This window comes from Ahaetulla prasina, chromosome 2 (genome assembly GCF_028640845.1).
Source record: "Ahaetulla prasina isolate Xishuangbanna chromosome 2, ASM2864084v1, whole genome shotgun sequence".
In the NCBI taxonomy this organism is placed as follows: Eukaryota; Metazoa; Chordata; class Lepidosauria; order Squamata; family Colubridae; genus Ahaetulla; species Ahaetulla prasina.
This window is the reverse complement of record NC_080540.1, coordinates 135468048-135491137: the sequence shown is the minus strand read 5'-3', so window position 1 is coordinate 135491137 and position 23090 is coordinate 135468048. Positions and strand designations below refer to the sequence as shown.

Below are 23090 nucleotides of genomic sequence, written 5' to 3'. Positions count from 1 at the left end.
TGTGTCCCTGGTTGTCTTCTCCTGCTTCTCCCTGTCTTTTGTCTTTGGTTCTTTAGAAGAGGAACTAGCCAAGAAGCATAGGAGAGAACACAGTTGTCGTTTTTGTGCTCTCACCGGGGATGTGGCAGCTAGTCTCCCAAGGCAGTTTGGGGAAACCTAAATTTAGCAGCCAGCTTTCCCTGTCCCCAACCCCATCAGCTCCATCCACCTTCCCCTGTCAATGTGACTAGTTCTTGTTCCCACCGGTTGGGCTCCCTGCTTTGTATGGATGGTGCATTGTTGAGGGTAATGAAATATTCACAGGTCAATGCTTGGCTGAATGATGGCGTGAGCCGTCAACTCCTTCTCAGGGAGACAATTGCTTCCCAGGCGCAACCTCAGCTTCCTGGTGACTGGCATCAGTGTGAAAAGGAGGCCAAATTGGAAAAACAGCAGAGGCTAAGCCACCTAGAGCTGAGCCCCACTTGCATCCAGGCTGGGGTACCAGGGCCAGATTAGAAAACGGGCAGAGAAAGTTAATTGACAAGCAGTGGCTCTGTTGGATGCTGGCATTGGGAAGTCGCAGCAATGCTCATAAGAGGCTTTATATAAAGTTAAATTAATGCTAACATTTTAAAAGCCAGCCGCAAGGAAAGCCTCTTTCCAATTTGCTTCTGCATGTACAAGTTGTGTTGGTCCCATTTATGGTTGCAGCCTTTAGAGTTCCTGGGGCTCAATAGAGGGACATTTCCAATTAGAGTTTCCTCCCCTTGGACCTCCCAGGAAAAGCCTGTGGGAAAGAGGCTTGCTCTTTTCTTGCAGCCCTTCTACTTCCTTTGTGATGTGCTGAGATTTGCACAAATGGAGTGGCTGTGGGGCACTGAGAAGTGGGGAGGGGAGGGCGCTTTGGACGAAAGCTGCTGCTTAATAGGCTTTGAGCTGGGAACATAACACTCTGAGTGTAGTTTTATCTGGCAGCCAGCTTTGTTCTGGCTCAGACCCAGCAAACACAGGCAGGGACTCCTGTGTGTGTGTGTGTGTGTGTGTGAAACCCTTGACATATCACAGTATAGACAAATTCCACTTTTCACTGTCTATCCCACCACCACTATCTCCCAAGCCTAGCAAAACCGCTGTAATCCACAGAGTAATTTCCTTTCCAGGAACTACCCTTCACTGTTCTCTTAGGCCTATCCATCCAAATTGCCACCCAGATACCTGGTGCACCTATACGCATATATACGGCCTCTTTGTAGGCATGCCCAAATGTGTTAGCTATTGGCATCGATGCAACGTATTGTTGCTGTATAAGCAATTGTTTCTGCTGGCTTGAGTATTAGCTGAATTTGTTTGCAGTTGTGACATCCAGGGGAGGTGAGAATGAAGAGCAACACATGGCTTTGATTTGCTAAAAGTAAAGGGAGCTACGGATTCCCCAATTCAGCACTTCCTCTTCCATTCAAAAGGAGGGTGATTTAATCTCCCAATAGCAAAGAAAACATACCCAGGCAATACTGCAGGGAACCAGCCTCCTGGTTATAGCAGGATGCCCGTTAGCATGCCAGGATATCATCACCCAGACAGATGCTAACTTTAAGCACTTGGCAGCTGCGGGACCAATTTAAATGAGACCGGGAGGGGGGCACAAGAGGCTGCACAGGTGTGCTCTTCTAGATTGCCTGGCATTGAATTGAAGTGGGCTCACCTTAAGGTTTAGAAGGCATGGCCCCCGATCTTAGCAAGAGATTCTGTGTTTTTTGATCTGACTTTTAATCATGACTGTCATTCATATTTGGGAGGGGGGGAATTTGGGGCAGCAAACAATGGTGTATGCATGATAACATCATCATGCAAATCCCAGGTACTTGGCACCAGATTTGCAGCATAGAAGCAAATAGCAACATTTGTCTGATAACCTCACACTTTGCTGATAATGCTGCTGCTTCTGAGACCTTCTCTGCTGTATGTCGAACTCCGTGGCCACAGTTCACGTTAAACCAGGTTAGGCAGGCCATGGTTAGGCAGGCCTTTGACCTCGCAATGTCTGATTTAGATGGCCAGAGGGAAGATTTCAAGGTTGATTTTTGAATTTTTCAAGGTTGATTTTTTTAAAAATTTTATCTTCAGGGTACAGACCTTTACAGAATGCCATCAAAGAGAGAGAGAGGTCTTGCCACAAAGCGACTGCCGCCTAAATTCAGTGCAAGAGGAGGCTGTGGATGAATGGGACGCAGAGAAAGAAAGAGTAAACGTGGGCAATCCATTTAATTCAGTGACATGCCCTTAGTCTCCGTGTCCCTGGGCAGTGAAAGTAGAGGAACCTTCAGCCCATTTAAGGAATTAGATTGGAAATACTATCGATAAATACTGGACTGCTAGGACAGCAACTCAGTTTAGAGCCAGACTAATTTGTTTGTCATCTTTTAAATGACAGCATGCTTTTATGGTTGCTTGGCTCATTTTTAAATCTCATTCTGACAATAACTGTGGTAAGGACAGACTAAGAGGTGGCTGATTGATACGGCCAGAGGTGGCCAGATTAAGGCAGTCTTTATATTTAACCCAGGGGAGCTTTTCCTTCAGTCCTCAAGCAAATACCCAATCTTCTTAGTCCAGCCCCTTCCTGGACCTCTTTCCAGTGGACTAGGAAAGGGAACTATTCCGTCTCCCTCTCAACCTGCTTTTTTAAAAAAAACAAAAACAAATCTGGGAGGCCAGGGAATAGGTTTCAGGTTGGTTGCTTCAGCAGTGAAAGCTTGGGAGCGAGCAGTGAGCTCAGGGCAGATGCCATGGCTGTAGTTAGTCATAACCAGCTGCTGGTCTCCACAGCCTCTTTGGAGCCTGATGTTGGGGCTGTTGCCCTGATAGGAGGCCAGCCCAGCTGGCAGACAGATGGCATTTTGGTGGCATGGCTGTGAGGGATATTAACTGACTGACCCACCATTTTCACGTCCCTTTTATGTTCAGGGCTGCACGGCCTTGTACTCCATGTTACTCTAGTGCAGGGGTGTCAAACTCATGGGCCAGATGCTTCACGCATTGGCCACGCCCACCCCGGTTTAGCGAAGGGGGGGAAAACTGTGATATGTCACGTGACCACAATGTGATGCCGCGAGTTTGGCACCCCTGTTGTAGTGCTTTCCAATTGAATGAGGATGTGAATCCTCACACCGGTTATCACAATAACATCCCAAGAAAAGGCAACATGAAGACTCCGGAACAGGAAGACTTCCATTTTCTCCATGTGGAAACAAGGGGGAATCAACTATGTGGTAGCAAGAAATTTTGCTTCCCCATCCAAACTAAAGAGGTCCTTGGATGCTCAGGAGGTCTTTATTTCAAGACCAGCAGCCTGGTCTAAATGCAGCTATCCTGGAAGACCTGGATGGTATCTTGATATTTGTATTGTGAAGTACAACTTCCTTGAGATTTAAGGTCATGGACTTTTTTTTTTCCCTTCCCAAAATAAAAGGAGGAAATGTTAAAAATGGAGTCATCAAGCAAAAGGCGACAGGCGCCACTGGCAAAATGCGGTGTCGGCAGGAACCAGCCCTACTCACTAAATGACTTGAGAGGGAATGGCCCCATGTTTGTGCTGAGGTGGCAGAGACCAGCAGGGAGAGAGCAATCCAAGCAAGCCCAAAAACTCCATTAATTAAAGAAACTCGTTAATGAAGGACATTTAATCAGTGCAAGATTAGATCCAATTCTGAGCATTGCCAACAAGGCAGATGAGACAGCTTGGGCCAGGCGCTGCAGAGGTATCCAGAGAGCAGAATGTCCAGCTCCAGTGGGTGGATAAGAACCAGCAAATGGGCAGGAATAAGTCCGAAGGGAGATTGGAGGTGCAAGGAGGGGGATCCAGTGCAAGTCTCAGCTGGAATGGCTGCCTGGTCCATGTAGCAGAGGCTCTGCTTTCCTCTTTCACACGAGAGATGCATGAAAATGGAAAGTGAAGTGCAATTGCATGAGTGATTTGTGGCTGTATTTATTTCTTGTGTTACTTCATCCTGCCCATTTCTGATTGACCATTTCCACTCGAGAGAAGACAGAAGTCTAACAGGAAAAGCAGAAGTTGGAAGAAGGGAGGGAGGCATGAGCCAAGATATCTCTAGCATCCAGACATCATGTCAGCTGTTTCACCTACCAGCAATTCTGCTGCCCGCTTCTGCTTGTCCTTAGAGGCATTTGAGAGCCTGGAGGCTGCACTTTGGATGGATGGATAAGGCATTTAATAGGAAACAAGGTTCAAGAAACTGCAGGAGCATTTGGGATGGTGACACTTTCAGCTGAATGATGAGGCAGCAAAATCCTGCAGTGACAGAAAGTATTATATCAACTCAAACTTTCAATTGACATTGTTTCTAAATGCTCTCCTGTGTTATAGATAGATAGGGAGGGAGACAGACAGACAGACAGACAGACAGACAGACAGACAGATATCCTTGCCTCGTTCTTCTGCATTGTGGACCTGAGAATGGCTGTAGAATTCCAGGGTCTCGTCCTTTCCTGCTGGAGGTGGTATTAGGGGATGGCATATATTGAGAAGTTTACGCACATGAAATAAGCCTGTATTCTAAAAATCAGTGCAGGAGAGGTGAAACAATGATTCTCAACTTCTTTGTTGTTCTGGAATAAGCGAGTATTTCTGTTTTGTTGGCCTTTCTGCTTTGGAGGCTGGACAGGCAGCTCTGGGAATAGGATGTATTTACGCAATTATGCTTTCCTCTGATCTTAGCTACCCCGGTGAGATTTCTTTCCATTAATCTCACTGATAGAACACCACATGGTCAAGAAAATGTTCCTGTGTTCTTCCAAAGCCACACTGAAGTAGCAGTTTGGTGGAAGTTAAATGTGTTCATCCTCTTTAGGGCAGCCATTCTCATGAAAGCAAAAGCCAGTTCTGGAGACAAGAAAGAATGGTAGGTTTGCAAGAGAGCGGTGGATGTGCAAGAGAACCAAGAGAGTATTCTTAATATTTTTAAATTTTTAAATCTAAATTTTAATAATCAGCCTTTAAAATTTGCTCTTTTTAAATGTTGTTTTAAATTGTATATATTTTGTTTTTATTCTCCCTGAGTCCTTCGGGAGAAGGGCGGTATAAAAATTTAATAAAATAAATAAATAAATAAATAAATAAATAAATAAATTGTGGGAAATAGAATGGGAAGCATTATTGTCATTTGGGGAGAGAGAAAGAGAGAGGTGGGGGGGTAGGTAGGTAGGTAGGTAGGTCTGATGGAATCCAAGAGGTAGAAGGGATTTTCTGCAGGAGCAAACCTCAATACCCTTTCCTTAACCACTAGAGTGTGGGTGAGGGGAGAAATGAGTTGGACATTACATTCAGCCCATTCACATGCACATAGCATGATAGTGCCCTTATTCCTTTACCAGGAGATTTTTTTTCACTTGGAGCTACAGATCAGGCCGATGAGATGCTTTGGAGATCAGGAAAGCCTAATAAGAGATTGATCCTTAGGATAGTGAGTGCTGCTGAGGCGGGCCAAGGGATTAATGGAGATTATTTGTATTTCAAAAGAGAAATTTGAGCCTGCAACAACATTAGATGTTGAATGGGGCACAGTTGTATTTTTTTCTGTCTGGTTCCTTGCCCACCAACCAACCAACCATCCCACTTCCCCTTTCCGTTCTGCAGTTAAAGAAGATTCCATGTTCTCTAGAAATTATAGAAATGCTGAATTTTGCTTTCTGAATTTTCCCTTATGCCCACCATTTGCCATCCGTATCCCATCTTCGCTATCTGGTTACTGCGGTTTCCAGTAACTTAACTGTGTGATGGCAAATCAGTCAGTCAATCTGGGTGACACGTGCAAAAGCCATTTTTTTCCTGAGATACAGTTCCTATTTATGCTATTGCCTCTAATTCTAGACTGTCAACCCACCGTTAGTTATACTGACAATCACTAATTTCAAAATATTTAGTCGTTCTGTCCAGTGTGTGTGTCATATAAGCTGAATGAACCATAGTTTTCAGTGGAGATGGCAAAGAGACTTTTTTCTACAGTACAAGGAAGCAGCTTCAGAAAACAGTTGTTAACGAAAGGAAGAAAGCCAGAAAAATTGGGAGAGAAAACCATGACACACCCAGAATGTGATTTGGTCTAGCTTTATGCTAGGAAACCTGGTTGATTCAAAAACAATGTATAGGCATTTCAAATATGTCTGGGAAATATTGTTCATAAATGCAGTATGATAGAAGATATTCATCAGCACTTCAGGCAGAGACAATCTGATTTTGTATGGTCTAAGTTGAATTTGTTGGTTAAAAAATGAGTAATGATGAAATTAAGGAAAATTATAAAATTTTAATAGCCCGATAGATATTTTTCCATTTTTTTTGTTGCTGTTTATATTAGAATTAGATGCAATTTAAAAGGGATGGACTTTTTCAGGTTGAGATATTTTTTCAAATTAGTTGAGATATTTTTTCAAATTTTTATTGTTTTCTGCAATTTTGTCTTTTTTCCCCTGTTGTTCTTTTCATATGCAGAGAGTTGTGCGTGTTTTCTGATTGTCTAGGCTTTTTTAATGAAACAGCTAATACTTTTGATTTTAAAAAATCAGGAGGAAGCCCTTTGATTCCAGTATTTATAGTGACATTCTTAATGCATACTTCTATATATTGACCAGCCATCCTTCCCATTCATAATTATGGACATTTCCTTCTTTATTTTTACAGATTTTAGGTGAAATATTTCTTTACACCTTTTCATACATTAGATATGGCTTTCTCACAGGGCAATCCTGTAGGAGTCTACTCAGGCATAAAGAAATTTGACCATGGTTTAGGTTTAAATGAAGACCCATCTCTTCCTTATGCCAGCCTAAAATAACTATGTAAAACAATCTATTATTTTTGCATAATGTCCCTGCCTCCTCAGTTTATTTGGTTTCATTCACGGAGAGTAAGAAAATGTTAATTATGTCACTTTCAATGATGCAGTTTTCATCTATTCTCTACCTTCCTAAATAAATGGTGGGGTAAAATGTGACTTGATATTACCTCATAATCTGGCTTTTGTCTTAAATGGGATAGGATCATGTGCCATTTAATTTTTCTGTTTCACTTCCTTTAAATCTGTATTTTTTTTTATAAATCTTGTGACTTTGGGGGACAATAAGAATACTAGAAATTGACCTATCTGTTTTATATTTAATACCTTAGCAATCCAAAATGTTGAAATTATGTACTAGTTAGTTTAGTTTAGATTAGCCCATAGGCCATATCAAAATACAGAGTTCCAAACACAATTTATTAGTAAAATCCTATAAAAACAATTTGACATGAAATAGTAAAATGCAATAATTTAATATATAGATAACTAAAATAAGACAAAATTATATTTCAGTATCACCCCTACAATCTACTCCAATCAGACCCACATATGCTGATCTCAGCCAAACCATTTTACTCAAGTACTGTGCCATATTAAATGTTGTTTTCAAATTCTGGCCACACAAAAGGTATGTTGTTTTAATATGGGGTTCCCAATGGGTCATTCTTTTAATATATGAACCAAGGTAACAGTCTCTCACCCTCTTATACAAACACCAGTCAAATAGTATGCGAGCCAAGTCTTTGACCTCTACTACTCCACAAATGCAGACACATCCATTATATGGTATAAATTATGTACTAAAATTCCAAATATCTGGAAAAGTTGCTGCCCATTCTGGGAATTTCAGAACCATTGTTGCTTTTCCCTATGGCATATACGGGTAAAATCATGTAGGATTTGGACCATAATTAAGCCCAAATTTTCCATTGCTAAGCAAGATAGTTGTTCAGTGAGGTTTGCCCCCTTTTATAACCTTTCTTGCTAAAGTTGTTAAGTGAATCACTGCAGTTGTTAAGTTAGTAACATGATTGTTAAGTGAATCCGGCTTCCCCATTAACTTCGCTTGTCAGAAAGTCGCAAAAGGTGATCATATGACCTCCAGGACATTGCAACCGTCATAAATATGAGTCAGGTGCCAAGCCTCCAAATGTTAATCACCTGACCATGGGATACTGCAACTGTTGTAAGTATTAAAAATGGTCATAAGCCATTTTTTCAGTGCCATTGTAACTTTAAACGATCACTAAATTCAAGGTTATAAATCAAAGACTACCTATAGATATAAAGTATTTTTCAATGGAAGGGGAAACTTTCTTCAGGTTGAGCTTGACTCCTTAGGACTTTGTGGACATATCCAGGTAACCTTCTTGATGTCAAGATGTCTGAACATTCTTCCAGGATCTTTTTTTCAACTCTCCAGCCTGCTCCGGGATTTTCTAATGGTTTCCCATCAGATTATTAGGTATTCTGAGTCTATTTATCTATTCAAGAAAAATCAGTGTTTCTCAACCTTAGCCATTTTAAGATGTGTGGATTTCAACTCCCAGAATTCTTCCAATCGGCCTTCCTGGCTGGGGAGTTCTGGGAGTTAAAGTCCACACATCTTAAAATAGCTAAGGTTGAGAAAAACTGAGTTAGACTATGGTTAGTTGGGTGCTGATCCCTGCTGTAGGCCAAAGTGGACTATAATAAATGAATTCACTTCAGCAAAAAAACAAAAGAAAGAAAAAACCAGAATGGGTGCTATGGAAAAATCAACTTAAAAGCATGATTAAAAATAACGTCTTTCACCTTAGTCATTAAGAAAGACTGTAACCATAAGCAAATTTCCAAATATTTCCAAAAATGATATGGAGACAAACATGTGAATGGAGATTCGTGTCTGCCTTCATTCCAGTCTCAGCTGGACTCTGCTGAACTGCCTGTGTGTTTTGATGCATCTGGAAATGTTAATTCCATCTCTCTCATTTGGGACCATCGCTTAAGTGGCATGGTTATCTTCAGCAAACATGGCATTGAGTTTTGTCATGGCCCAGTCCCTTTTGCATAGCAATCTCATTTGGGTAATTAGAATAGAGCTGTGCTGAATACTTGCAGCCGATTTTTTTTTTCTCTATGAGTTCACCAGTCCCTCGATCTTCAGTAACCCAGATTGACTGCTCCTGCACTTCTTCCATCATTTTACATTTGAGTGGATGTTTGATCTTACTGAATAGAGATAAAGCTAATTCAGAGGGAGGGCAAGCACTGGCCTCAGTGTAAATTATCTTTATTTCCTTTTTGTCGCAAAGCCAAATCTGATTGGCCAAGTGAAGTTGTTCCTAGGAATAGATATTTAAATAAATGGTAGAGTTAGCAACCATTTAAATATGTAAGATTATTCTGGATGCCAAAATAAAGATAATTAAAGAGAAAGAACGTTCTGCCACTACGTGAATGCTTTGTATTATAAGGGGCCCTGAATGTGTTCATAGGAAGTATAACTGAAAGCATGGTACAGTTTCCAGAGAACTGACGATGAAGTGATAGTGATGTTTGCAAATTGTAAAGATAGCTGCAAAGTAGAAGAGATCATTTTGGCATAATTACATATGAAAGAGAATTCTGAGTTGTATAGCTGTTCCAGAAATATTGGAAGGGTCTTCTTAATAAAGGGGAAGGGCAAAGATGCATTTCTACTTCTCACAGTTATTTTATTTGAAAACCCTAGTTGCCTGTTTCTTATTCAAGTCCTGCATTTGGTGGATTGGTATATAGAATTCATAAAATTGTGTTTTCTCACAAATTCTGTTTTGTTGCAATTTAAGACTTGACTCCGGTTGCCTGGGCCATGTAGTCATTTTTTAAGTCAGTGGAGCAGGCAAATACGTCCCACTCAGTTTGGTTTTTCTGTGTTTAGTGATGAGTATCTATATTGTAAAGATGTGGCCAGGAGGAAATCAATTTCATGTTCATGGCTTGTTTTGTGTTTCCTTAGGTCAGGAGTGGTCAACAGAACAATCCATAGAGCTGTCTTTTTATGGTTCCCTGCCTGAACATTAGTTGTGACCTGTGTTGATGCGCCTCCTTTCCCTGCAATGTGTTCTCCAAAGTGCCCATCCGCACTCTTCCTGCTTTTAATCCGACTCATTTCACATGATGCAACATCAGGATGGTTTCTCTGCAACACATTAAGTGATTGGAGAAAGTCTCCAAATGCGAGCAATGATCTGGTAAACCACAGTGAAACATATTTACTTTGATTCTTTTGGCCCAGTTAGGTGGGATTTAGTAGGGAAGAAAGCTGATGAGCCAAAGAAGCTGCCAGCATTTACATTAGATATTGCGTTATCCTTTTATTCGGATGTTGCAGAGTAACAGCTTGCTGATGTTGCAGCTGGGGAAAATTGCAAGCACCTCTTGCTCATCATTAGTGGCCCTACATTCCAAAGATATTTTTTTTATTATTACTCTTTGGGACCTAAACTTCGTGTTCTGCTTCAGTATGATGCTCGTAATTGATAACCCTTTTAAAATCTCTGCTAGGTTTCCTTTATCACCCAGACTAGTTTCCAATTACATGAGACTTCTGTTTCCTAGACAGTACAGACTAGTGCACATGGTCAAATTTCTACATTTCAGCAGATAAGAAATTATGGTACAGATAGGCCTCGACTTACAATAGTTCATTTAGTGACTGTTTGAAGTTACAACGGCACTGAAAAAAGTGACTTATGATCATTTTTCACACTTCTGACCGTTGCAGCATCCCCATGGTCACATGATTTACATTCGGATGCTTGACAGCATTTATGATGGTTGCAGTGTCCCAGAGTCATGTGACAAGCAAATTTGCGTCCTTCTGACAAGCAAATTCAACAACTATGTCCCTAACATTGATTCACTTAGCAAACGTGGCAAGAAAAGACATAAAATGGGGCAAAACTCACTTAACAAATTTTTCACGTAGCAACATAAATCTTGGCCTCAATTGTGGCTGTAAGTTGAGGACTACCTGTACTATCAACTGTTATGCATTTATTTGACAACAGGCAAATAAATACATGCATATTTACTGTTTTCTAATAAAAACATGGATAATTTACAGCAGTGTTGAAAACAAACAACTGAGACTTGCATATTTCTCCTCTGCCATTATCACTAGCTTCACTCTCAGATGAATATTTTAATGTGGTCTTCTTCCAGTAACGGGGCTTTTAACACAGTACGCATTACAAGAGGGAAGAATGTGAAGGATTCACAGGTAACCTGAATAAAGTTTACTTTTGGAGCGAGAGAGACCAAGGGAATCGGGAACACCAAAGTACATAACTCACAAAATTGCCAAATGTGGTCCCTCACTCCACGGAGCCTGAACACAAGAACCAAAACACTTCTGAATTCAAGTCATTTAAATCAGGACGGGCAAGATTCCCAGAGGAGCTAGAATTCTCTCTCTCTCTCTTTTGCGATTGTTCCCGAGTGCACTGCAGGCATGTGCCAAAAGAAAAGTTAAGTGACGCAAAGAAACATCCGACATTAAAGGGATTCTGTTCTCCTCTGACATGATTAGGGAAGGAGACAGAACTTCCCCAAGGAGGAGTAGATTAGATAGATGGGATGAGGTATTATATAAGAGCAGCACCCAGGCCTTCTTGGAACAAGTAATATTTCCTTTAGGTCTGCCTTGGATTTTGACTCCAGCACCTGATCCATTAATTAAAACACATCCAAAATATTCTGAAGGCATCGTACTTTTTATTTAAATAAAATCTGGATAAAAATCATAATTATTTAAAATATTTCTGTATCACTTTCAGGCAGAGCACCACATTACATGCAACACAAATATATAAATGCACAGCAAAAGCCAGAAGCAGTTCATTAAAAATGCAAATAAAAGAAGGCAGCGCCATAAAACCTGGAAGATTGTTCATATATTATCAAGAAGATATCAATATTAAGTGACCACATTGACTTTTCAGGATGATTTCTCCCCAGCCTGGTCTTCTGATAGTAATCCAGTTCCCAGTGTAATTGAATCCATCCACCTTGTTGTTGGTCATCCTCTTCTCTTTTCTTCCACCTTTCCCAAGAGCAGAACCTTTTCAAAAGGGTTTGTTTGTTACATAACAAAATATGATAATTTGAATCTGGCGTTTGTCCCTTAAGTGAGAACTCTGATTGATTTGTTCCATGATCCATTTGTTTGTTCTCTTGGCCAGTTCTTATATCCTCAAGAGTCTTCCCCCAACACCAAAGTGAAAAAGCATCAATACCCTTTCTATTCTGCTTCTTCAGTGTTTGCTTCCGTGGAGTATCACAGGGTAAATCATTCGTTGTATAATTCTGTTCTTTGTGTATACAGACACTGCACAGCCTCTGAATGACTTTTTCAAGGTCTTTTTTTCTACCCTATCAAATGTTAGTCTGTCCTGGTACCTTTACTATTCATAATCAGAAAGTTAGAAACTATTCACCACCTCAGTATCTCCAGAGTCAGTTCTAAATCAGGTTGCCATTCCTGTTGTGAGTAGCTTTGTCTTTTTATAGTCCTATTACAGTCACTGGACTCCTCAAACTAGAGTATACAGCTAACAAGAGTGAAGACCTAAATCTAACCCAGATGTATACTGGGTGTTAAAATATCCCTTATATAATAATCTGCATTGTAGCCACTTCTTGTTGATCCCTTATTTTTGTCACCTACTGCATAGTACTGCACAACATGCCTCTTTAAATACCACTAGGGCTCAGATTCACTCCAAAATATTCTGAAGGCATCGTACTTTTTATTTAAATAAAATCTGGATAAAAATCATAATTATTTAAAATATTTCTGTATCACTTTCAGGCAGAGCACCACATTACATGCAACACAAATATATAAATGCACAGCAAAAGCCAGAAGCAGTTCATTAAAAATGCAAATAAAAGAAGGCAGCGCCATAAAACCTGGAAGATTGTTCATATATTATCAAGAAGATATCAATATTAAGTGACCACATTGACTTTTCAGGATGATTTCTCCCCAGCCTGGTCTTCTGATAGTAATCCAGTTCCCAGTGTAATTGAATCCATCCACCTTGTTGTTGGTCATCCTCTTCTCTTTTCTTCCACCTTTCCCAAGAGCAGAACCTTTTCAAAAGGGTTTGTTTGTTACATAACAAAATATGATAATTTGAATCTGGCGTTTGTCCCTTAAGTGAGAACTCTGATTGATTTGTTCCATGATCCATTTGTTTGTTCTCTTGGCCAGTTCTTATATCCTCAAGAGTCTTCCCCCAACACCAAAATGAAAAAGCATCAATACCCTTTCTATTCTGCTTCTTCAGAGTGCAGTGTTTGCTTCCGTGGAGTATCACAGGGTAAATCATTCGTTGTATAATTCTGTTCTTTGTGTATACAGACACTGCACAGCCTCTGAATGACTTTTTCAAGGTCTTTTTTTCTACCCTATCAAATGTTAGTCTGTCCTGGTACCTTTACTATTCATAATCAGAAAGTTAGAAACTATTCACCACCTCAGTATCTCCAGAGTCAGTTCTAAATCAGGTTGCCATTCCTGTTGTGAGTAGCTTTGTCTTTTTATAGTCCTATTACAGTCACTGGACTCCTCAAACTAGAGTATACAGCTAACAAGAGTGAAGACCTAAATCTAACCCAGATGTATACTGGGTGTTAAAATATCCCTTATATAATAATCTGCATTGTAGCCACTTCTTGTTGATCCCTTATTTTTGTCACCTACTGCATAGTACTGCACAACATGCCTCTTTAAATACCACTAGGGCTCAGATTCACTCCAAAATAATATGTCAAAATTGTGTCTTCTATCAGTCTTCACTGCAGGCCCTTTTCTCTTTCCATCTGTCCGTGTGAAGAAAGCAGCATAAAAGGAATACAGCTATGATTAATCTTAAAACAGGAATGTAACTCTTATCTAACTCAAGGCTTATGGTTTCAAGAGCCATGGAAGTCATGTTTCTTTTTTTCTACAGCTAATGTTCTCAATTAGTTCTTGCCCTATCTCTGTTCTATTGTAGGAGCCAGATAAAAATATTTATTTGTGAAAATATTTGAGAAGGAAACTCATTCTTTTTGAGACTTTACAAAATTCTCTGCCTGTACTATGAACACTTTACCCAGTGTTCTTCCAGTAACTTCTTGGACTTTGTTAGATTCACTTCCAAATAACACCATTTAATAAACACCTTGGTCACAAGAGGCACACATCTTGAGAAGTAAATCTGAATCTATAATAGGATAGAACACGTGACAGATTTCAGCATTTTCTGATTCTAAGATTTCAGGGGGGAAATAGCCCATGGGATATCAAATATGTTTCACAACAGAACTACAAGATTTTATTTGTTGCAGGCATTAAGTAAGACAGCTTTCCCAATATAGCACCTTTCAACTATATAGCAAATGTGTCTCCTAGAGTGGCCTCCCTAAGTACCATTTTTGCTGGGAATACAAGGAGTTGTAGAGCTGAAAATAGTGGGATAAAGCTCAAGTGTAGATAACATGTTCAGTGGCTAAGGAATGGGATTTTTTTTCAACTGTCATCTGAAGAAAATAAAATACCGTCTGCCTTCACAGGAAACTAGTTGCTGCCATCCAGAGGAACATGTGGCTTATATATTTGATGGCACCACAGCCACCTTCTCCTTGCATTTTTCCAGCATAACAAAATATTTAAGTAATGGAATTCAATTCTGTATATATCAAACACATTTTACAAATTAATAATCCAGAAATTTTCTTAATGTAATTGAAAGGTATAATATATGACAGCATAGGTCTCTGGAATCCAGTTAGTGAGCCTTTCACAAATGAAGTGCCTTCCAAATATACATACTTAACCTCCGAGAATTTTCAGCAATAGCCCAGCTGACTGAAGTATTCTGGGAATTGCAATCCTCACAACTGGAAAGCATCCAGATTGGTTTATTACTGATTTGGCTGCTATTGTTATTGCTTTATTGAACATATAGTCCACCTTTCCTTTAGGGATTCAAGGTGATTTACATAGGATCTCCCTTCGTTTTATCATCACAGTGTTTACCCTATGAGTAGATTGGGCTGAGAGGAAATGACTGATCCAGAGTTACTCATTGATTGTTCATGGCTATCAACCTGAGTCTCTCCAGGTGCGAAAACCATCCCATCAAATGGACTGTTACTATTTTCAGAGTGGAATGTTTGGGGATATTTTGATCAAGTGTTAGGCCAGGGGTATCAAACTCAAGGCCTGTGGGCCAGATGCGGCCTGCAGGGTTCTTAGATCTGGCCCGCAGGGCCGCCCTGGAAACAGTGAAGGACCAGCCCATGGTGCCTCTGCCAGCAAAAACGGAGCTTCATTTTCTCTGGCAGAGGGCTACAGGAGGCCAACACAGCCGAAAACTGAGCTGGAGACAATAGATCACCCCCAGTCTCACCCGGGCCATCACAGCTGCCCCGACACAAGTGATGTTGAGCTGGCCATGCCTACCCAGCCCGCCCCCCCCAGGTCAAACACAACCTGATCCGGCTCTCAGTGAAATCAAGTTTGAAACCCCTGCATTACGCTATTGAGATTTAGTACCATGGAGAGCACCCACAAAGTCTGAGTTAAGCGAGATACCAGATTCATTGAGATGCCTGAACGTTAGTTTGTAATAGGATTGAACAACCTTTATTCACTTATGCGTACAAGTGTACATACATTCACATGCTTCATCCCTCTTCTTCCCCTGTCTCTGTGTTAGAAGCTCATTTGAACCAGGAATTCATTTTCTTCTGGCCAGCTAATTCAGCTGATCAATTAACTAGTGGATAGATCTTCCTGCATTTTTTTTTCAGCCTAAAATCTGCTTCCTACCCCCTAATTATTTTCTGCATAGTTTACATGAAGTCGTCCCTCCCTCTCTCAAGGGAGAATTTCTGGAAATTCAGAATGTTATGCAGATATGCACTAGCACTAGGATATGTTCCTCAGACTCTGGGTTTCAGAGACATTATGAACTGCCAGCACTTTGAGAGAAGAGTTATTCAACCTTGAAGAAAGGAATAGAGCTGCCTCCCTTGGACCCAGGGATGGAGACCTAATTATCTGCTGGAGTTCCCTTCTATACGTGCCTTTATTGAGGTCATTGCTTTAGACATGGTCTCCTGGAGAGCTTCAAGGACCAATTATTTCTGCCTGAATAAGTTTTCCTTGGCTAAGGAGTGGGTGGTAGGTGGTCAGATATAAATTTTAAAGGGACAATATCTTTGGTATCAAAGGTGTCTCCCCAGTGAAGATTGCTAATTTGGGACACTAAGATCAGCTTTCTGTAAAAGCATTGAGCTTAGTCATCTACTTCTTCTCCAGTGTATAGCATGATTAGTATAAAATAACTTAAGGTGCTGCCAGGAGCCCCTCCTAAATGTATATTAGCACCTGTCTTCCCTTTTTCCCATTCCCAATGAAGCCTAATGCCATGCAGGAAAAACCCAAGGAGTAACAGAACAATTCGCAGGTTCAGAAATGGCTTTTCCCCCAGCCCAACTTTCACTGTCACAGCTTTGCTGCATCCTCCAGGGTGTGATTGGGAATAAAAGAGCCTAAAGACAGAGCCTGGGGCGGAAAGGTTTCTCTCTTCAAGCAAGGAAAGCCTGCCTGCCCAAGCCTGTCCCACTGTGATGTTGCCTTGTCATAAATTAACCACACACACAATTAAAGAGCCTGTCTCAGCTCCAGGAGCTGTGGATGTATTTCATCCCAAGAGAGAGAGAAAGGCACTGTGGTATACAGCTATAAAGCATCTGAATGCGGAATCTGGGCTCTTAGCAGAGGGCTGGTGGCTATTTGTCAGCACAAGGCAAGGAAGAAGGGATTGAAAGGAGGCAGGGGTGTGGGGAGCAGTCAGGTATGAAGCTGTGTTGGTGGGCAAGTGAGAGAAAGTGTATCTGCAGAGGAGGATGGCTCGGTGCAGGATATTAGATATTAGGACGGTGAAGCACTGTGGATGTGTGCTTGAGAACCAATTTGGCACTGTGGTTAAGGTGTTGGACTAGGGATATATGGGAGATCACTTGTTCTAGTCCTCCTTTAGACATGGAGATTGACTGAGAGACTTTGCCCAATCCGCCTCAGAAGATTGTTGTGAGGAAAATAGGAGGCAGGAGGATCTTGAACAGTACCAAAGAAGGTGGATATGCATCCAATAATAAATAAAGATTACTTACGTGATGACTGTCACCTGAAGATCAGTCGTCACATAAGCTGTCCCTAGCATATGAGTTACAGTACATTCCCATCAAATATTTCTAGTGGTAACTAGTGGCTGAGAGCACTTTTTTTTTTTTTTGCATCATGTGGGAAACACACAACAGCGATCATTTACAATTAACATGAGGCAGAGAAGGTGGAAACGTCTTCCATGTATGAATCGTATCTTGAAATTCCCTCATGACAATTGACGTGTATGCATCAACCCAAGCTAGGTGCTTTCATGGGATTTGGAGAATTGGGAATCTCTTCCAAATGATTTCATGTTGTCATGGATTTTGATTTCTGTGTCCACAAGGGTTGCCTTTTGGTTGATGTCTTGCTTGCGGTATCCCTATCAACTTCTGATTCTCCCCAGAATGTTGAACAAAAGAAATAATAGTACTTGGCCCAATCCAACACAACTCCCATCTACCTATACTGACCATTCCTTCCTATCTTCCAAGTTGGGTCTCCTATTACAGATGGAGTAATTTTCTACTGACTTGATCTTTATTTATTGTCAAATGTTCAAGATGAACCAAGTTGCATTTTGTCAGTACTTGGAATATAGAGTCCACTACTAGAACCTTTGTCCATATGTATATGAATATTCCTCACTCTGTACAGAGCATTTCTCTCTCAACATTATGTCCATTAACAAGTACAATGTAAGATTTAGGGCTAGCCAAAGGATTTATAGTCCAATAATTTTATTCAAAAATTTATTTAAGGAATATTTGAACAAAACATAAATTTAGGCATATTAAAATAATAGACATGGGTTAATTTGTAACAAAAATTTGAAAAATAGTTTAGGTCAAGGAAAATTTATTAAGAATTGTTTGAATTCTTCTGAACTAGACTTTTTTCTTTCCTCTCTAAGAATGCTCTGGTTAGTTCACTCCTCTTGAAAGAGAATCCAGTACATTGCAATCCAGTACATTGCAACATTTTCTATGTTGGCATGCCATGATTTTTTTCACATATAATTTATGATGGGTGAGGGGCAATAAACCTCTATGAGTTACAGCAACAGCCTGCCCTATGGGAACAAGTAAAATGGTATTCAGATATATATATTTTTTTAGGGAAGGAGGTGTCCTGTGCTCTTATAGAGTTGTGGCTCATTTTGCAAAATCTTACAGGTAGTCCTTGACTTACAACAAACAGTTCATTTAATGACCATTCAAAGTTACAATGGCAGTAAGAAAAAAGTGACATGATTATTATTTTTTTCACACTTATGCCTGTTACAGCATCTCCATGGCCACGTGATCTGTTGTGACCCAGGCCCAAGTTATAAACTGAGTCCATGGAAAAACAAGCTTTATTCGAACAGCTGGGAATTACTTCATACCCAGCGTCGTTCAACTCAAAGTAAAACAAATGCCTCCCAACACAAATTCTCAGTTATCTCACAAACTGCAGTACAATTAGGCCAACTGCCAAAGGCCCTTCCTGGCAAACATCCAGAAGCCACAAAAATAAAGATGTATACCAAGCAGAAGACGCAGCTACAATGTTGTTTTCCAGCAAAGCTGAAACACCGTTGCTGGTCTTTTAAGCCTTATGGGAGGGGCCAGTCATCTCTGGCCCTACTCCCAAGTTGTCCTCTCTGCTTGAGCTGCTCTTGCCTTCTGGCAGCTCTTCTCATGCGTGCATTAGGAACAGTCTCCTCCTGTTCCTCTGCCTTACTACTATCAGTCTCTGGAGGCTCTGGAGTCCGCACCTCACTTCCCGATGGCCCTGGCCCCACCTCAGCCTCATCGCTGTCTGACTCCGTTGTCAGGTCCGTAGGCTGCTGACGGACCACAACATGATCCACAACTCTGCCTCCCGAGTCCCATCTGATTGGCAGGAAAGGTGGATTTTGCAGTAACCTTCCCCTGGAGTGGGGAGGGAATGGAGATTTTATAGTATCCATCCCTTGCTATGCCCAGAAAACCGATAGTAAAAAAAATTGAATCCCACCACTGGGCAGAATTCACTTAACAACTGTCTCACTTAGCAAGAGAAATATTGGGCTCAATTGTGGTCGTAAGATGAGGACTACCTGTATTTTTCTTTCTGTGTGATACGTTTCGGAGGGGTGGGAAACAATGATGAATAGCCAGTTAGTAATGATAAATAGCCTTGTTTAATAGTCTCAGCATCAGTTTTTGTTCCCATAGGGTGTAGTGGGGTAGTTTAAATGATTTCTTTGCTCAAAACCAGTAATTAAAGCCTCTGGAATTCTGGAACAATTAAGAGAGGCTGTTCAAGGGTCAATAAATTGGCTATATATAAATGGGGTAGTCATAAGTAAGAAGAAACAATTTAATGATAAGGATTTGTAAACTGGACCAAAAAAATCATGAATGTTCAGAAAGCCCTTAATAATAATAATAATAATAATAATAATAATAATAATAATAATAATAATAATAATAATAATAATAATAATAATAATAATAATAGTAATAGTAATAGTAATAGTAATAGTAATAGTAATAGTAATAATAATAATAATATTTTAATTTGTATACCGTCCTTCTCCCGAAGGACTCAGGGCGGTTTACAGCCACAATAAAATACAAAAACAACACATACAATTCTAAAAACAAACATTAAAAAACGTATTCCATTTGGCCCCATTTTAAAATACAATATCAACCCTGTAAAATTAATAAAAATTTAAACCCATAAAATCAGTTAAAAAATTTTTAAAAAATTCAAGCCAGTCCAGCAAGACGGAATAAATAAGTTTTAAGTTCGCGGTGAAAAGTCCGGAGGTCAGGTAGTTGTCGAAGTCCAGGGGGAAGTTCGTTCCACAGGGTAGGAGCCCCCACAGAGAAGACCCTTCCCTTGGGAGCCGCCAGTCGACATTGCTTGGCTGACAGCACCCTAAGGAGTCCCTCTCTGTGAGAACGCACGGGTCGCTGGGAGATAGAAGATGGCAGTAGACGGTCCCGTAAATATCCCGGTCCTAAGCCATGGAGCGCTTTAAAGGTGGTCACCAATACCTTGAAGCACACCCGGAAGACAACAGGCAGCCAGTTGAATGGGATTTAATTCTGAGTAAACATTATAGAAAAATCTAAACCATGAAAGAATATGTGGATAATATAGTGGTATATTCAGTGCTGGGGGGAGCTTTGTTTTTAATTCCAATTCCAGAAAATTGTGGGAAAACAGTGTCTCGGCAGCACTATGTGTATCTAGCAACCACAGACATCTAATATACAGTAGTTTTTTTTTTCTTTTCTAACTTTCATTGAAATTAACACATTTTTGAGGCAGTATCTAGGAAACTGAGCTGCTATCATTTGTTCTTCATGTTCTTCTCTAGTTCAGAATCACCTTCCCTTTTTTAAACCGGGAAGATAGGCCAGATTTAGGTGTTGATAATGCCACCGCGTATCAGTGATTCCGAATAAATAATTTTATGTATTCTTACAAGAGAATGGGACATGTAGGTTCAATTTTTGCTGGAAGGCAGGAAGGGTAAAATAGCAAAAATAATAAAACCCCTGCAATAGTTCATCTTAAATCAGTACTTAGGTGACTGCCCCATGGAAGGACATTTCCACCTCCATTTGAAAGTATAATCTTTGAATTTAGTAGGCCCAACATTTAGAAATATGGCTGACCTTTGATCAAGATAATTGTTTATGTTAATATACAGAAACACATACTGTGTCTTACAAATATCTTGCTGCTTTCTTGGCCCCTTTACTTCCCTTCCAGCTGGGATCAGCATGAACTGGGGACTTTCATCCTGTCCTAAAGGCATTTTTTTCCAATCTCCATTTTTTTCCACCCAGCAGCCATTTACTTTCTTTCTCCCATCTCTAAAAGACAAATATCAGTGGACAAATTGCTACTCTGCTTAAGTCCATGGGTGTCCAGGTGATGTACCCGCAGTTCAGATGCATAAGGATAAACGTTGGTAGCTGTTGCAATGTGTCATGGCGAGAATTTTTTAAAAATAGCTAATCGCTTTTCAAAATATACATGACAAAGAATGCTATAAAAGAAATATACTTTTGATCTTCCGTGAAGTTGCTGGGCAGGTTATCTAGAGCAGGTTTTTATTTGTTCTACACATAATTTTATCTTTTCCTTGTAATTCCAACTTGCCTTCAGTGAGATGCTTTTTATGTCTCTAATTCTCCCAGAAGAGAATGAGAGTCTAATCAAATCCATTGAAAACTAAAATAACGATGGGCACATCTACCCTGAAGATTTTATCATCCCGTGTACACTGCTTCCATTCTGCTCCTATAAAATGATGTCCAGCAATTCTATGGCAGATAAAAGGTGTGTGTTGATAGCATTCTTTCTTGCCTTGGTGTTGGAAGCAATTACTGTTTTAGCCAATATTTAACTGCCTTGTGTTATGGGAAGATTAACTGGAATTCACCTGAGCTGGTGGACAGAGAGTGAGGAGCTGATGAAGGTTCAGGCTCAGAGCCTGGCTTGAGATTGTCAGCCATGAATAAGGAGTATTCTCTTGTCCTATCTCTGCAGGGTAATCAGGACGCCACGGCTCCGCCTGACGCAATGGCTCAGCCCTATCCCCCGGCAACATATCCACCCCCACCACAGAATGGTATCCCTCCAGAGTATGTTCCTCCACCACCACACCCGCATCCAGCACAGGACTATTCGGGGCAGAGCACAGTACCCGAGCATGCCTTGACGCTCTACACCCCAGCACAGAGCCACTCCGAACAGCCGGGCACTGATGCCAGCACGCAGTCCATAGCAGGCACACAAACGGTACCGGTAAGAGACTTTCCTTACAGGGCCTGACTTTGCTGTTGAGCCTGCCTGCATGGGGATTGGGGGGGGGGGCAGTGTAGGGCAATTCAGGGAAGTAGACATCCAATGAAGAAGGAGAAAGGGGTTTCTCCTCCTGGAAAAATGCAAACTGGAAGGATGGAACTTTGGGGGAAGATGTACAAAATTGGACGAGAAGTAATTTCTGTTGGAAAAATGGACCCATTTGGGGTCCGTGACTGAGAGGCTGCATTATGGGTAGCAGGGAAGACCGAGACTGCAGATCCAATGCCCTCTCTGCCTCCATTCCTAGTTTGTCTGCTTGGCTTTGTTCCACTTCCATCTGAGGCAAAGGATTGAAAGAGAGCAGGGTGAAAATAACAGAGTTCTGATGTAGCAGGAGGCCAGTGCAGAGAAGCCATTCCAGCACCCTGCTACCCCCATGGGCATTTGTGGCTCAGCACTTAAGTTTCCTGGCTCCCTTTGTGTCCCTAATCACTTGTAATCTACCTGCTTGGCCGCTTGCCAATCCTATCGTGCCAATGATGTGGTTGTAATGCAGCTCAGCGAGGAAGTGCTGAGTGAGCAGTTCCCAGCTGCTCCTCAATCCCTGAGTGCCAGGCTGGCTGCTCGCCACCACGCAGCTCTGAGAGTGAGCTCGGCCTCCCCACCTAGTTCTGTCTGTGCAGGAATGCATGCAAATCCAGGATGGAGCCAACGCATCGCCAGCCTCCTTTTCCCGGAGCTGTGCGTTTAGGTCCACGCTAGTTCTTTATTCTACTTTCTCGGGTGATACTGTTCTCCTAGGTAAAGGGATAAGACTACGGCCTATATTTTGTATAAATGGGGAAGGTGAAGCTGAAGGATGGTAGCTGGTCTGAGACCAAATGAAAGAGCTGAACTGGGGACTTCTGGTTTCACAGCTCACGTTCTTAGTCCCTAAGTGACAGCATTCATGCCACCGCTCCCTGACTGGCTTCTCACATTGCACTAAACCATAATGTGATTTGTTCGTCTTTGGCTTGCTGCATTCTGCTCACCTAGTTATCGTGCTTCTAAGTCATGGTTTATGGCTTGAGTGTCGTGTAAACCCAGCTCTTCTTTTTTTAATCAGTAAGCCATAGCTAAACAAACCATGCGATAGCACACTGTGTGAGCCTAGTCTCGGTATGACATTAAAAGTTGGCAATCAAGTAGCATCACTTTCATAGGAATGCATATTCCCAAATGCCTTTTGGGATCATGGGGACCCTGCAGCATGAAGTCCCTGA

The 23090-nt window shown here is 41.1% G+C and overlaps 1 protein-coding gene across 1 annotated transcript in view; it reads left to right on the top strand.

The window, feature by feature from the left end:
• RBFOX3 (RNA binding fox-1 homolog 3) overlaps positions 1 to 23090 on the top strand; it is a 68054-nt gene that overhangs the window by 28922 nt on the left and 16042 nt on the right. The window contains exon 2 of the mRNA XM_058167190.1: positions 21568 to 21825. Within this exon, the coding sequence (XP_058023173.1) occupies positions 21568 to 21825 (258 nt within the window). The remainder of the gene's footprint in view (positions 1 to 21567; positions 21826 to 23090) is intronic.